At 37.7% G+C, this 15,623-nt stretch overlaps 3 protein-coding genes across 4 annotated transcripts; 1 reads left to right on the top strand and 2 right to left on the bottom strand.

Moving 5' to 3' along the window:
* Positions 1-942: 942 nt before the first annotated feature.
* On the top strand, positions 943-4,920 carry LOC105356899 (uncharacterized). The gene is made up of 6 exons (XM_011490198.4): positions 943-1,081; positions 1,173-1,232; positions 1,937-2,227; positions 4,314-4,445; positions 4,518-4,545; positions 4,639-4,920. The coding sequence occupies exons 1-6, from the start codon at positions 1,036-1,038 to the stop codon at positions 4,763-4,765; spliced, it is 684 nt and encodes a 227-aa protein (XP_011488500.1). The 5' UTR covers positions 943-1,035; the 3' UTR covers positions 4,766-4,920.
* Positions 4,921-5,742: 822 nt separating this feature from the next.
* LOC101158812 (platelet-activating factor receptor) lies at positions 5,743-15,613 on the bottom strand. Of its 2 annotated transcripts, none has more exons than XM_078940474.1 (2): positions 15,515-15,613; positions 5,743-7,932 (listed from the first exon to the last, which is right to left on the bottom strand). In XM_078940474.1, the coding sequence occupies exon 2, from the start codon at positions 7,928-7,930 to the stop codon at positions 6,755-6,757; it is 1,176 nt and encodes a 391-aa protein (XP_078796600.1). In that variant the 5' UTR covers positions 7,931-7,932; positions 15,515-15,613; the 3' UTR covers positions 5,743-6,754. The 2 variants fall into 2 exon arrangements, with proteins under 2 accessions (XP_078796600.1, XP_004082512.1); XM_004082464.5 differs by lacking the exon at positions 15,515-15,613 and adding an exon at positions 9,393-9,529.
* ptafr (platelet-activating factor receptor) lies at positions 13,006-14,373 on the bottom strand. The gene is given in 2 exon segments (XM_011490555.3): positions 13,006-13,240; positions 13,242-14,373. Coding segments are annotated over 2 exon segments (1,101 nt in total). The 5' UTR covers positions 14,259-14,373; the 3' UTR covers positions 13,006-13,156.
* Positions 15,614-15,623: the final 10 nt, after the last annotated feature.

The following is a 15,623-nucleotide window of genomic DNA, read 5'->3' as shown; positions in this document are numbered from 1 at the left end:
GGCTTGTGGCCCACTCAGCATATTTTCTACATTGCAAATAATTTTTCAGTATCCCCCTGATGGTAAATGGCATAAACTGATATAGCGCTTTTCTACCTTCTTCAAGGCCCAAAGTGCTTTACAGTCACATTCACCCATGCAGACACACATTCACACACTGGTGGTGGTTCCGCTGCCAAACACTGGCCCCAACCTCCCACCAGAGGAAAGGTGGGGTTCAGTGTCTTGCCCAAGGACACTTCAACTCATGGGCGTGCAAGGCGGGAATCAAACCTGCAATCTTATGATCATGGGTCCAACGCCCTACCGCTGCACCACGGTCGCCCCTGATGCACAATGATTCGTGTAAAGAAATACTCAGAAATGCAATTTTAACTTTGATTTTCTTTATATATTTGTATGTACTCCATCATCAGAAAAATTCCACAAGAGCATGTTAATAACTCCAAAAACGTGACTTTCATTAGTGTGGGTCTTTAACAAGAGTTACAGAAACAGGTTTTGAAATATTGAATAAATAATTTATTATGGACTCAAGGTCCATATGACCCTAAAAACAAACAGAAAGAACCAGCATTCATCAACCCTTGTGCTATCCTAGGCACTTTAACATTGGGAGTTGGGTCATCTAGACCCATTAGACAGTGCGCTGAACCTTTTTTCTTCAATGATTTATGATCTTCACTGGTCTCCATGGATTACATGAAATCTTTCCACCTTTATCCACCTTTGTCATGGTAGGGAGAACACGTCAAAGTAAGGGCGGGGTCATCCAAGATAGCACAAGTGTTACAGGTACAATAAAACAATTAAAACTGGACAAGCTGCTTTTTCCACCCTTGAATGAGAAACTATGTAAAATCAATAAATAAATGATGTTGACTGTTCATAAAAAGGAACTCAAAACTTCCTTAATCTAAATTCCCCTCTTTTAGCACTTCCTCCAGTCTCACCTGTACTTAAAACATAGAATGACTTTTGGACTTGTTAGACTGATTTACCCAGACTGGGTGGCTTTCATACAGCTTAGACAAGATGCTTCTTTGCTTTCTTTTCATCTTTTTTGTTTTTAAGGGCTCCGGTAAGTAATTACAGGATTAACCAGAACAGAATGTCCTTAAAGATTTTCATTTTTTAAGTAAAAATATGGAATAAAGGCATTTTTTTTCCAGTCAAGTCCCAGTCAACCACAATACGGACCTCTCAGAGCACAGAAACTACGACGACAGCAGGTAACACAGTGATTAAATGTGTCCTTTACTGACTGAGTCAAATTCCAGGAGACCAATCCTGCTTTACAAGCTACAGGCTGCTCTGCTAAACTGAAAGTGTTGGTATTTCCCATAAATCAATGCCAACCATCACACAAATGTTTATAGGATGAATGATTATTTTAGCCCCAAAAACACTGAATTTATTTGTATCTGAATCACAAATCTTCATTTTAGTCAGTTTTTTTAGATTTTTTTCAAGATATGAAAGTAAAGAAGTTGTTTCCAGATTACAAAAGAAAGAGTAAAAACGTGTGCTTAAATTATTTTAATAAATATAAGCATTACCTTTTGAGGAACCTTTTTATTTCATCAATGTAAATTATTGATTTGTGTAACTTTATTTGCAATTTTGTGCACATGAGATAACACTTTTACTACCTTTTGCATGAATTATGTATTGTGCAAACATGGACTATTAAGTGAATTTCAAATATATTTCAAAAAAATCCTACAAAGCTGCCCAGTGAAGTGCCTGAAAATACTGTTGATGTTCAAGCTTTGGTAAAAATGCAAAAATCACAGGAGCTTTTGATGCATTTGGCTGCTAAACAAAACATCACAACAACTATGAACTCTGAGAGCCATCCGATAATAATAGGACTAATCAGGTCTAAATACATATTTGTCCAAAGTCTTCTTTATCTTTTCTTTTCCCTCATCAGCCTCCACTATTAGAGAACAGCAACCTGGTGTTCAGCTGTTGGCCTCACCAGACTACCCAGTTCTAGCAGGTCAGAGAGTGCACCTGCAGTGCAAATCTCTCATCGTTTCAAGGGTCGATGTCGATTGGTCTTGGCAAATCCTGAAAGGTCAGACATGGAAAGAGGTCGACAGTGATGAGGAACTCATTCTTACAAAACCAGAACAAAGCGGCGTGTACCGCTGCAAGCCCAAGAGTGGATCCAACTGGAGCCAAAACCATACAGTTTCCATTGTTGCCAGAAATACATCAAGTAGGTATAAAAATAGCTAATCATCTTTTGTTTTGTTTTTTTGAGGATTATGCATGTTCCCTTCTCTACCTCTGCCGGTTCCAAGCCCGGTTTGAGAAGGTTGCGTCAGGAAGGGCATCCGGCGTAAAACATTGCCAAATCTACCATGCGACTCGTTCGCTGTGGCGACCCCTGATGGGAGAAGCCGAAAGTGGAAGAAGATGCATTTCTGTATGACGGTTAAATGATTCTTGATGACTTCAGCCAGTGATGTGCAGGGATGTTGCTGATGCACACAATATGTTTTCCTCCAGAACACTACAGGTGTGACTGAGTCAGTCATTTCAAATCATAAATTTGTTTTTGTTTTTTATTTTACTCTTTTATTATTCGTTCCAAAAAGTCTAAAGTTTGTCGATATTCACTAAACAAAATAAAATGTTCATAGTTTGTTCTAAAAACAGAGAAGTAACAGAAACTGCAGTTTGGAGTCAAATAAAGCATCAATACTCATTTTATGGACCAAATGCTTTTTAAAATCACTTGGAATTAAAGTATTGATTGTTTTCAATTCAAAAGATTAATTAATAATTAATTAAGAATTAATTATTAATTAATTCAAATTTTTCCAAGTAATAGTTATGTGACTAAGGTTAGATTTGAGTCATTCCATACAAAAAAATCTGTTTTTTACCTTCAGGTGGGGTCTGAGTTGGTGTGACAAATAATAGAACAGAGATAAGATTGATTTGTGACTGCAGGGTGGCACAGCAAGCGCTCTCACGTCACATAAGAAGGCAAGAGTTCAAAGCCGTTCTGTGTACAGTTTGCATAACCAAGAAGGCAGGGGCTTCTTCTTTTTCTACCGTTACTAGTGTATGTCTGCTGCCTCAAATCTACCAAATGTTGCTCCAGTCTTTTTCTTTCACAGGTGTATTCCGGTATATGAAAGATGTGGTGTCATATCATTCTGGCCAGGCACAAACCAAAATTAATTTCTCCTTCACGATCAATTTTCAAACAATTGGCACTTCCGTGAATTAAAAAGGACACCATGAGTGTAGAGCAATATTTGTGTCGATTTAAAATGTTGACAAGATGATATTTGATTTAATATTTGTGAGCTAGTTGGCAGCACACCACACTGAGCCTGGTTGGGTAAAAGCAACTTGTTAATGAGATACAGTTGCAGTAGTTGTGAACATTGAATAAGATATTTACAATTTATCAATATTTTAAGTCATACTCTTTAAAAGAAATGAATTGTTCTAGTACAATCTAGTACAGTCTTTAGATCTTTCGCGATACATATTGTATCGTGGGATGGATATCGCGATATGTATTCCCAGGCTCTTGCAAATACACACCCCTAGTGTTAATGTAGCTACATTGTGTGGCCCTGCAACAGACCGATGACCTATTCAGGGTATACCCTGCCTTCACCCAACAGTAGCAGAATTGGGTGTTTCTGGGGCACCACCAGCTTAACCTATAGGGGGTGCTGTTGCTGCAGTGCCCGTTCTCATTAGGCTTGCTGGGGTCCCGCTCTGTGGTCTTATTAGCCATGGAGTGGGCCCTAGGCTGCTCTGTGTTGGCAGGCACTCTGGTAATGACCGCTGTGGTTGGCCTGGGCCTTGGAATGAATGGATCCCCGTTATATCGTTTCTTCACAGCAGTACCAAGCCAGACCCTCTTTTAGCTGCAGTTCTTTGTGTGTTCAGGGTTCTACTGTGGGAACGGGGTGGGTGGAGGGAGGAATCTGGTGAGGGAGGGGTCCCATCTGTGTGTGATTGTCCTGTGGTTTCTGTTTTTAATAATTTTCTTTTTTTATGATTATTTCATCTGCTTTTATGTTAAGTGCTTTGTGTTTTTTTTAACTGAAATGAAAGGCGCTGTACAAATAAATAAAGTTTGAGTTTGAGTTTGGGTCCAGCAACCTACCTCAAGACTGCAAAAGTGATTCAGCCAGTTTGGAAGATGATAGAATGGAAATTGAATTGTTACAAACTGAAAACAAGTGATTTTTAGCTCTTTAACAAGGTCAGTTCAGTTCAACTAAATGTGTTTTGTTTTGTTTTTCTGCCTGGTCATCAATAATTCTAACAAGTGGGGGAGTCTCTAGGAATTGCTGCCTTTATCCTCTCTCTTCTGATATTAATTATCATCATTGCTGCTCTTCTGCTGGTGGTTTGCCAAAGAATCAGAAGCCCCAAAACTCCCTCCAGTCCTGCAGTGAAAGGTAGACAAACATTACAGGTAAACATCCATTAAAATAATCTGTGACTGATCCTTGCTGTTATCTTTCCACTAGTTGATCCTGGACCCAAAGTTGTACCAAAGTAAGTCTTGATTTTAAATTCTTAACACAAATTTGTATTTAATTTTAATCACTTTTTGATTATTTTTTCTATTCTTGCTGTTCTGATCATCAGAGGAGGGTGTCCTACAGATGAAAGTGATGGAGACGTGTACATAAACTACACAGCAGGCAAAAACAGTGACTACACAGATCTGGACCCTTCCAGTATGTCTGCAGATAATGTGTATTCAACTGCGTAACAATTGCAGAGTTGACCAAAGGAGGAGATAAAAGTGCAAGAGAATGAAACCTTCGATAAGTCTGCATGTTTTTGTTTCAGTTTGAATCACTTTTTGTAGATTTAATCTACGGTACTTTCACATTTCATTCTTGGAATAAATCATTCAAACTCCCACCGTTGGGTTGATGAATGAACTTCAGAATGTTCTCATGACGGCAATCGACACCCTACCCTTACTGTCTTTTATGGTCAAACTAATCCATACCCACCAAATGTGAACAGCAAAAAAACACTTATTAATATGGTTTAATAAAAAACTCCAACAACCTTAAACACAAAACAAAAGTAATAAAATACAGGAGTGGCTTCTTTACTGCTGTGAATCAAATGATTAACCATGCATGAGTCATAGACGTGGCAACGAAAGGATGAAATGTAATCCAGGAAACCTTTGTTCCCTGATGTCCCAACTTCCACTCGTACAGGGAAAACACTGACAATGGCACAACTATTTATTTTAGGTGTATGTTCTGAGAAAGATCTTTTTATCATATGAATGTGAAAACAGCTCCTTTTAAATTGCCCTCATTTTAGGAAGCCTTCTAAGTGATTTCCGTCCATCTGCTCTCAAAACTTCTGCTTTGTTTTAAAAAGGAAGTACACAAGTGGTGCAATGCACAGCCCATCTCTGAAAAGTTCACTAAACTGTCATAAGGGAGAGGCTGAAAACACTGTTCCCTCACAGCTAGAAAGTTGCACCACTTTTGGGGGTTTCCACCTTTTCTTAATTACTGCATGCAGAGTATGTCTGTTTCTTGTTACTTGTAGCTGTGTAAATGGTTGGGTTTTGTGTTGGCAAGCAAAGCTAAATCCAACCATCTATTTCAGAATGTTTTAAACAGTCACACAGCATCTTACAATTACTACAAACAACCTTTTAAGGTGAAATCTAAAAGGTTGAGGAAAGTAGTATTAAATTAATACTCAAAACCAAAGTAATGGTAAAAAAAATGTAATCACAGAATGTTTTTTTTCTTTTTTACAAAAAATAAAATACATCACGTACGTAAAAAGTAGCATACAAATCTTCTAATAGTTCTCATACATTACTCAATACAGTCATTCAGTCTTAATGAGCATAGATCTGTTTTCAGTATTTGGGATGAAGCACATTTTATTTTCCAAAGATGAGGAAAAAAATTGTAAAAATGTTTAAAAATACATAAATCCCAGTAAAATATAAATCCATTTACAGTTATTTACAATAAACACAAATATGAGAAAAGAAATAAAAGGTGTTAAATGGACAAAAATTGGGGAAAAGGATGAGGTTTGAAAAAACGATTTCTATGTCAGCTTTACGATTTAGGAAGTACCTGTAGTCATGATTACTATCCCTCCATCCATCCATTCATCCATATGTAGATCTTTTTATCTTCTGAACCCGTTGAATCCCTGTCAGGGTCACAGGGTTCCTGGAGCCTATCCCAGATACTGTACCCCCTGGCTTTACATGCTGCCAATCCTTCAGAGGACTTATGAAATACATAAACCTCAATACTTTTTTGAGACATCAGTGGTGTAATATTAAATCACAAACAGAAAAATTAGCTTGGAGCGCCTTCATATTGCGAAGCATTGATGTTTAGTACCAGAATATTTTTAACTGCCAATACGTAAAAGACAATATTGCTTCATCCATGTATTTCCCAGCCTTGGAGCATAAGATGACACATGGAAACAAGTTATTTTTAAGATAATATGCAAGAGTTATTTCATAAAATTCCATAAAAATGTGATCCCATTGAGTACTATAATTGAGAACAGATCAGTAGATATGTAGAAACATAAATTCATAACAGTAAAAATTCACAGACTGCCAGGGGACTAGCTTAAAACTCCATACTAGACCTATAATTTGTAATAAATTACAGCATTCAACAGGTTTTTCTATTAACATCATGAGAATTTGTACAAATGTATCTAAATTCTATTGTCTCTTCTCCCATCACGATTGATTGGGTTGTTCTAAGGTGGGCTGCAGTTGAACACTATGCAGTCTCTGGCTGTGATTTCTGCTCTCCACAGAGTTCTGTATGTTGAGTGTGTTGGAGCACCCTTCTCCCTTTACTACCTTCTTCAGGTGTGCCATAATAAACCTCCTAAACTTCTTTGTGGCAAAATAATAAATCACAGGATCCAAAATGCAGTTGAGGCCCATTAGAACCAATGTGATCTGATGGGCATCATTTAAAGTTTGAAGGGTGTTTTGGTTCCAGTCCACATGGCCCCATCCTTCTTTGATCTTCAGCACCGCCAGCACCCAGGGGGCTTGGACTACATGGTGAGGCAGGAAACACAGAAGAAACACACCCACCACTGCCAGCAGCATCTGCAAGGCTCGTTGTTTCACCCCTCTCTGTCTTCTCCCCGAGGAGGACAGAGTCTTGTTGGACTTTTTGGAAATTAATGTTTCAGATCGTAACTCTGTTTGAGGAGGCTTTTGAGAGAGTAAGGCTTGAACAATGAGGAGGTTGCACACCATGACAAGGAAAAAAACAACGAAAAACAACCCAATGATTAAAAAATGAGTAACAGCAACCTTCCGCTTCTCTGTGTCCGTTTCATTGTGGTAGCCTTCAAAGCATCGCGTCAGGTTGTCTTTATCAGTGTGCGTCCCCTCTGATGTCAGGTGTGGAATGGCCATGGACACCGTGCACAGCCAGATCAGAACACACACAATGATCCCGCGACGTCTGTGATTCCAAGCCGTCATATTCAGAGGCTGAGTCACCGCACAGTATCTGTTCAGACTGATGGCTCCCAGAAAGAGGATGGTGCCATAGGTGTTGATGAAAAAGAATGAACCCGTCAGTCCACACAGGAAGTCCTTGTAAATCCAGTGGCCTCCACGGCTATAGTAACCGATCCAGAAGGGAAGGGCACACACAAAAAGTAGATCCGCAATGGTCAGGTTGGTCATGTAGATGCCAATCTCTCCCATGCCCTTTGCATCACGCAGGCATTGGAGGATAAACAGCACATACACATTAGCCAATAAGCCCACAATAAAGAAGATGCTGTAAACAACAGAGAACAGCATGTAGCGAAAGTTGGAGTCCAGGAATTCAGAGCTGTTGGCTGTAGAGGCTGCTGTCACAACTTGGTCTGTGGTTCCCTCCATATCTGTTTGAAGAACACAAAATAATTAGGATTTTTTTTTTCTACATGAAAATGTTAATGGCTCTAGCCTAAGAAGAACTCTGAGTTTTCTTTAGGGTTTTTTAGGAGAAGTACAAACAAACTTAAAGTGTTAGTAAAGACGGAAGTTGCCTAAGTGTTTGAAAGGTAAAGCAAAATTGCAAACTTGCAAACGAGGAAACGACTGGTTAAAAAGCATTTGTTGCAGCTGCCAAACTGTGGATGTTTGAAACAAAATATTCCTCCATCCATTTTTAGAAACTGCTGAATCCATCCAAGCTACTGTTGGGGAAAAAAGGCAGGGTGCATCCTGATCAGGTAACCATTCTGTAGCAGACACACAACCACATACTCACATGCACACCTAGGAGCCATTTAGACACAAAAATGAACCTGTGAAGCAAGTTTTCAGACTGTGGAAGGAAGCTGGAGTATGGAGTAAAGTAACTGTCAAAAAGAAACATTTCCATAAAGAAAAAGTTGAGCACAATTTAATATTTTTCGCACAACTTTGTCTTTATGCATAATGTTGCTTTATATCAGTTGTCATACCCCATACAAGTGTGAAGTGCCTTCACACAAATACACTAAGCTGGGATTGGAACCAGGGCCTTCTGGCTTTGAAATGATGGAACTGACCACTGTACCACAGTGCAGCCCAATCTGAAAAGATTCAAAAACTGCACTTTTTCTTTAACTTCAAGGAAGTTTGGCATCATTAATATTTATAAAGTTCCAGCCTGTTTTCTACATAAACATGTATAATAATCATTTACTTTTATTTATTCTTAGTTCTTAATTGAATCTACCTTTTAACCCTTTAATGCCTCATTTTAGAAATAATAAATTTGAGTTTATCTTTATCATTGCAATTAATATAATTATTAATTATATAAGTAATTATAATTATTATATTTAATATATTGTATGATGCATGTGAGCTGGGCAACAAGAGCGTATGAGAGTTTGTATGAAAAACACACCATTACAAGATTAAAAATGAAATATATACTTAAATGTATTCTTTTGTTTGTTTGTTTTTTTCTGTCTTCATAAATTATGTTTGTACTTGATGTCAAAATGTTTTTGCTGCGTATTCAAAGCTTCCTTGATGTCTGAATGTTTCTCAACACATTAAAGGTATTCATCACAGCGCATGAAACTGACATTACAAAAATGTTTTGAGATATATTTTTCCGTAAAGGTGAAATCAGTTTCAGAACCTTCCAAAATACATGTGAATATTTTTCAAGTTTTTGAAGCCAAATTACAGTCTCCTGTCAATCGCAAAAATTAAAGAAAATAAAATCATCTATTTCTCACCAAAAAACATAAAAGTACATCCAAATCTGGTGTCCAATGAGTGCAAACCCATTTTTTAATAAAGTAGAAACATTAGAACAAATATATTTCTGACATAAAATACAAAGGTTTTTTAAACTTACTTTTCAGTTATTCCAGCTGTTAATCTTTCTTCTGTCTTAAACTATCCAGAGGGCAAATGTTGGTGCGAGCAGAGACAGAGTGCTGCGTCTCTTCTGCTTCCTCTGACAGACTGAAGACAGAAACCAAAGGAAGGAGGAGTTCACTCTGCAGTGCAACCACTTCAGGGAAGACCCGGGTTGCGTTACTGCGAATTTACCGCAATGAAACAATCTGCGTGTCTGCGCTGCGTTTTTTTAAAAACTTTATTGTACAAAATGGAAGTGGATACACTTCAAAACACCGTTTTACAAAATAAAATTCAAAGATGCCAGGGGAGCATACAAATAACATGTGTTTTATACAAAAGCATTCAAGGCTCCACAACTTCCATATAAACATACAGCTTTCTGATTAAAGCTTTTAGAGATGGTTTTGAGATGCATTTCAATTTGTTTATTTAATATGGGGGAAAATTATAAGATGACGAGAATCTGCATTAATGGATATAAAAGTTGTCAATTATAATAATAAGATTACCGGTAATTATGAGTTTTTTATTTGAGTCCACATTTTTACTATAAGAGCTAAAACATATATGTTCAAATTTCACAGTGAAGTTTGGATGAATATGTTCTTTGATACATTTTTTTAAAAAAAATCCCAAAATGTCTGCTTTCAGTACAGTTCCACTAGAGATGGTTAATTGTTTCTTTGCAAAAGGTTCAATTAGAGTCAATTTTTTTAAAAAATATCTTAACATGAATTTATTGGTGGGGTACATTTTGTGAATTATTTTGAAGGAAACTTCTTTCATTTTGTTATTTATCATAAATTTTTGGGTCACACTCCTGCCTTTTCTCCAAATACTGTCGGGAACGAAACGTCTCCAATAGGTTTTGGTACTTAGTACAGAAATGACATGCTTTTGAAAATAGGCACATATTTTGTTGTTGTTCTTGTGGGTACGGGAAAACACATTTTACTTGTGGTGGTGTCAGTCAGATCCATAGGGGGCATTACTTCATTCCTAACAGCTGTTTTAAACATTTGACATACTTATTTGGAAACTGCATCAAACATGATGGCATTCTCTGTAGGATTCACAACGAGATTGTATTTAGAATTGATTTCAGTATACCTTAATAAGAACCCATTCATGTCAAAAAGCTGACCCAACAGGAGATTTTTTTTCTCAACTTGATGTGGAAAAAATAAAGATTCTTGTATAAAATGTATTTGTTGTTACAAAAGAAAGGTTATGAGGAGAGAAATTGTGTTTGTGTAAAAGTGCTCATGCAAGAAGAGCTTGTTTGCGGAATGCCGATAGTTTAGCTGGTGTTTTATCAACATTGTAAAGGCAAACGAGAAGAAACTCAAAGCCACTTAAATTTGAAAATATAAAGTGTGGAAATATATTCCAAATTCAAGTAGGGTTTTTTTAGGTAAGATTTCATACAGTTTACATTAAATGTAACATTTAGGTTTGTAAAATCAAGTAAGTTTAATCCTCCATTCTCGTACGAGTTCATTAAAACAATTTTTTTAAAACAATGTATACAATTTTTCCAGATAAAATTAAATAAAATTTGGTCAACAGATTTCAGTGTTTGATTGTCCACGTACAAAGATAATGCAGAGTAAGTGAGTCTAAAGATTCCCTCTGCCTTTGATAGCAGTACTCTGCCTTTTAGCCTCAGGTCTCTTTGAAGCCATAAGTTAAAAACTTTTCCTTGTTTTCTCCATTACGGGACTGAAATTTGAAGTATTTCTCTCTAGTTCGTTTTTGTTGATGGTAATCCCTAGGTATGTTACACTTTCTTTGATGGGAATTTCACATTTGGATCCTGTTTTGTCATTTTTGAAAAAGTAGTAATTCACATTTTTTAATGTTTAGTTGAAGTCCGTACACATTAGAAAATGTTTTTATTAGATTTAGGGCTCGAGGAATTTGACTGCTGTCTTTCAAAAAAAGCGTTAAATCATCAGCTAATTGGCTAATAAGAATCACTTTGCCAAAGACAGAGATGCCTTTTAATTTATTTCAGGTTATGTAATCTGCCAAGGTTTGAGTGGCTTCTCCTTGTTTTAATATTAAAACGGGGAGAGGTACAATTTTTTAGCTTTACTGAGCAGTAAGCATTACTGTATAATAGTTTTACCGCATCGCAAAAATAAGAGCCAAAACGGAATTTGTTAAAGAAGTTAAAAATAGACATGTGATTAATAGAATGAAAAGCTATATAAAATTCCTATGAAAGAATGTAACTTTTTTTTGTTATTAAATATGAGTCTTCCACTTTTGGCTTCTCCCATCAGGGGTTGCCACAGCGAACAAGTCGCATGGTAAATTTGGCAATGTTTTACGCTGGATGCCCTTCCTGATGCAACCTTCTCTAACCGGGCTTGGAACCGGCAGAGGTAGAGAAGGGAACAGGGAGCAGCCTGGAGTCGAACCTGGGTTTCACGGACGGAAGGTGCCGCAAACCAGCACGAGCTAAACTGGCTCCCTTGTTATTAAATATGAGTAATCTAAAAATATCTATCACAAGCGGAATGTTATTAGAAATATGCCTTCTATGCATGAATCCTAAATGGTTTCTGCACTTACAGAATCCAAGACTGATTTAAGTCTATGAGCAAATACAGAGGCAATACTTTTATAATCATTATTGAAGAAACATATCGGGCACCAATATGTTATTCAGTTAAATAATTTTCTATTATGGATAGGAGTTGAGAATTTCACGTTTAGTATTTTAAACGTATACATTTATAACTATAAAAGTCTTATTTTCATATGCCAAGGTCATACAGACAAAATTACCCTCTGTGTTGCACTTATGTGAAAGAATGTCACCTTGAAATTTGTGTTTAACCGTATTGTCATGGTTAGCTATGACAAGAAAAGACCCAAGCGCTGGAACCCGAAATGATCATACACGAGGACTTGACAGTTTTTATTTTGTACACAGATGTTGGCGATGAGTCCGTGGAATCGTCACCAGAGAGGAGGTCTGCTAGACGATGATCTAAGATGTTTTTCTTGGGTGAGATTGAGCAGAGTCTTTGAGACAGTGGATGATGGCACTTGGAGCTAGGAATAACGTGGCTTGGTGAAGAGAGTGGTCGTGCCGTGGCTTGTAGCAGAGTCGTGCCGTGGCTGGAGGCTTTGGCAGGCAAGGTTGATTTGAAAGTGGGGAGCTTGAGACTGAACCCAGGTTGGCACTTGAGGAAGTGAAGTTCTGTAGACAGAGCGAAAACTTGAATGAGTAATTTTGCAAGACAGAAGTTAGGCTTGGTAAACGAGGTTAACTTTTGACCAAGTACTGCACCATAGAGGTCAACAAACTGGCGATGAATACCGGAACAAGGCCACCATAAATACTGGACTGGAAATGGGGCAAGTGCCAACAGCTGGGTTCAATCTGTGAAAGGAAGCAGAGGGGAGAGGGGGAGGACTCCCGGAGGTACCATGACATGTAGAAGTGCCAGCTGAGTGCTCACTTCCATGAGAAAGGACTATGTTATTATCCCCATTGGGATCTCCAAAAGCTTTCATCCTCTTTTGAAGAGTGGGACTCTTGAAAACAGAAAAAGTCTGTATTTAACTTTTTGGCAAACAACAAAAGAGTTTTATGCTTCAGAGCATTTTTGAACCCCTTAGAAATCAATTAACCTAAAGATAAAGAACATAAAAAAAGAGAATATAAGAAATTAAGAACTTTACTTGGTGAGCTGTGTTGCATCAACCAAATGTATCTAAATTCCATTTTCTCTACTCCCATCACCAATGGTCAGGTTGTTCTGAGGTGGGCTGCAGTTGAACACTATGCAGTCTGTGACTGTGATTTCTTCCGTCCACAGAGTTCTTGTGTGTTGAGTGTGTTGGAGCACCCTTCTCCCTTTACTACCTTCTTTAGGTGTGCCATAATAAAGGTCCTGAACTTTATTGGGGCAAAATAATATACCACAGGATCCAAAATGCAGTTGAGGCCCATTAGAACCAATGTGATCTGATGGGCATCATTTAAAGTTTGAAGGGTGTTTTGGTCCCAGTCCACATGGCCCCATCCTTTTGTGATCTTAAGCATCGCCAGCACCCAGGGGGCTTGGACTACATGGTGAGGCAGGAAACACAGAACAAACACACCCACCACTGCCAGCAGCATCTGCAAGGCTCGTTGTTTGACCCCTCTCTGTTTGTTCCCTTGTATCTCTATTTGAGGAGGCTTTTGAGAGAGTAAGGCTCGTGCAATGAGGAGGTTGCACACCATGACAAGGAAAAAAACAACGAAAAACAACCCAATGATTAAAAAATGAGTAACAGCAACCTTCCGCTTCACTGTGTCCGTTTCATTGTGGTAGCCTTCAAAGCATCGTGTCAGGTTGTCTTTATCAGTCTGCGTCCCCTCTGATGGCAGGGATGGAATGGCCGAAGACACCAGGCACAGCCAGATCAGAACAGACACAATGATCCCGCGACGTCCGTGGTTCCAAGCCGCTGCATTCAGAGGCTGAGTCACTGCCCAGTATCTGTTCAGACTGATGGCTCCCAGAAAGAGGATGGTGCCATAGGTGTTGATGAAAAAGAATGAACCCGTCAGCCGACACAGGAATTCCTCGTAAATCCAGTGGCCTCCACGGCTATAGTAACCGATCCAGAAGGGAAGGGCACACACAAAAAGTAGATCCGCAATGGTCAGGTTGGTCATGTAGATGCCAATCTCTCCCATGCCCTTTACTTTACGCAGGCATTGGAGGATAAACAGCACATACACATTAGCCAATAAGCCCACAACAAAGAAGATGCTGTAAACAACAGAGAACAGCATGTAGCGAAAGTTGGAGTCCAGAAAATCAGAGCTGTTGGCTGTACTTCCCTCCATTTCTGTTAGAAGAACACAAAATAATTAGGATTTTTTTTTTCTATATGAAAATTTTAATGGCTCTAGCCTAAAAAAAACTCTGAGTTTTCTTTAGGGTTTTTTAGACAGGAGAAGTACAAACAAACTTATAGTGTTAGTACAGAAAGAAGTTGCTTAAGTGTTTGAAAGGTAAAGCAAAATAACAAACTTTAACCACAAACGAGGAAACAACTGGTTAAAAAGCATTTGTTGCAGCTGCCAAACTGTGGATGTTTCAAAAAAAATATTCTTTCAATCCAATTTTAGAACCTGTTGAATCCATCCAACCTACTTCTTGGGCAAAGGCGGAGTACACCCTGATCAGATCCCCATTCTGTAGCAGAGACACACAACCACATACTCACATGCACACCTAGGAGCCATTTCGAGACAAAGATGAACCTGTGAAGCAAGTTTTCAGACGAGAGAACTGACCACTGTACCACAATGCATCCCAAACTGAAAAGATTCCAAAATTGTACTTTTTCTGTAACTTTAAGGAAGTTTGGCATCATTATTATTTATGAAGTCCCAACCGGTTTCTACATAAACATGTATAGCAATCAATTACTTTTATTTATTCTTAGTTCTTCATTGAATCTGCATTTTAGCCTTTCAATGCCTCACTTTAGAACTAATACATTTTAATTTATCTTTATCATTGCAAATATATAAATGAAAATAAGTATTGTATTTAATATATTGTATAATGCATTATTGAGATGGGCAACAAGGATGCTGAAATTACTCTCATAGATCTTTGTATTAAAATACAGCATTACAAGATAAAAGAATGGAATTTTTACTTACATTTGTTGTTCTTTTTGTTTTTTTCTGTCTTCATAAATTATGTTTGTACTTGATGTCAAAATGCTTTTGCTGCGTATTCAAAGCTTCCTTGATGTCTGAATGCTTCTCAACACATTAAAAGTATTCATCACAGCCCATGAAACTGACACTCCAAAAATGATTTGAGATATATTTTTGGAGTACAGGTGAAATCAGTTTCAGAACCTTCAAAATACTAAATAATTGTTTTCAAGTATTTGAAACTAAGTTATAAACTGCTGTCTCTTACAGAAATTTAAAAAATAAAATAAAATCATCTATTTCTCACAAAAACATAAAAGTACATCCAAATCTGGTGTCCAATTAGTGCAAACCCATTTTATAATAAAGTAGAAACATTAAAACAGACATATTTCTAAAATAAAATAAAAAAGGTTTCTTAAACTTACTGTTCAGTTCTCACAGCTGTTAATCTTTTGTTCTGTCTTAAACTATCCAGAGGGCAAATGTTGGTGCAAGCAGAGACAGAGTGCTGCGTCTCTTTTGCCCCGTCTGACG

The sequence above is a fragment of the Oryzias latipes genome, chromosome 22, assembly GCF_053564925.1.
Source record: "Oryzias latipes strain Hd-rR chromosome 22, Olatipes_Hd-rR_3.1".
Lineage (NCBI taxonomy): Eukaryota > Metazoa > Chordata > Actinopteri > Beloniformes > Adrianichthyidae > Oryzias > Oryzias latipes.
The sequence above is the reverse complement of the archived record's forward strand: the minus strand, read 5'-3'. Positions and strand labels throughout refer to the sequence as shown.

Excerpts from the sequence above, each read along its gene's own strand:
- LOC105356899 (XM_011490198.4), top strand. The coding sequence starts at position 1,036 with ATGCTTCTTTGCTTTCTTTTCATCTTTTTTGTTTTTAAGGGCTCCG. Across the intron at positions 1,082-1,172 it reads TTTTGTTTTTAAGGGCTCCG|TCAAGTCCCAGTCAACCACA; the intron begins GTAAGTAATTAC and ends TTTTTTTTCCAG. Across the intron at positions 4,446-4,517 it reads CTCCAGTCCTGCAGTGAAAG|TTGATCCTGGACCCAAAGTT; the intron begins GTAGACAAACAT and ends TCTTTCCACTAG.
- LOC101158812 (XM_078940474.1), bottom strand. The coding sequence starts at position 7,930 with ATGGAGGGAACCACAGACCAAGTTGTGACAGCAGCCTCTACAGCCAAC.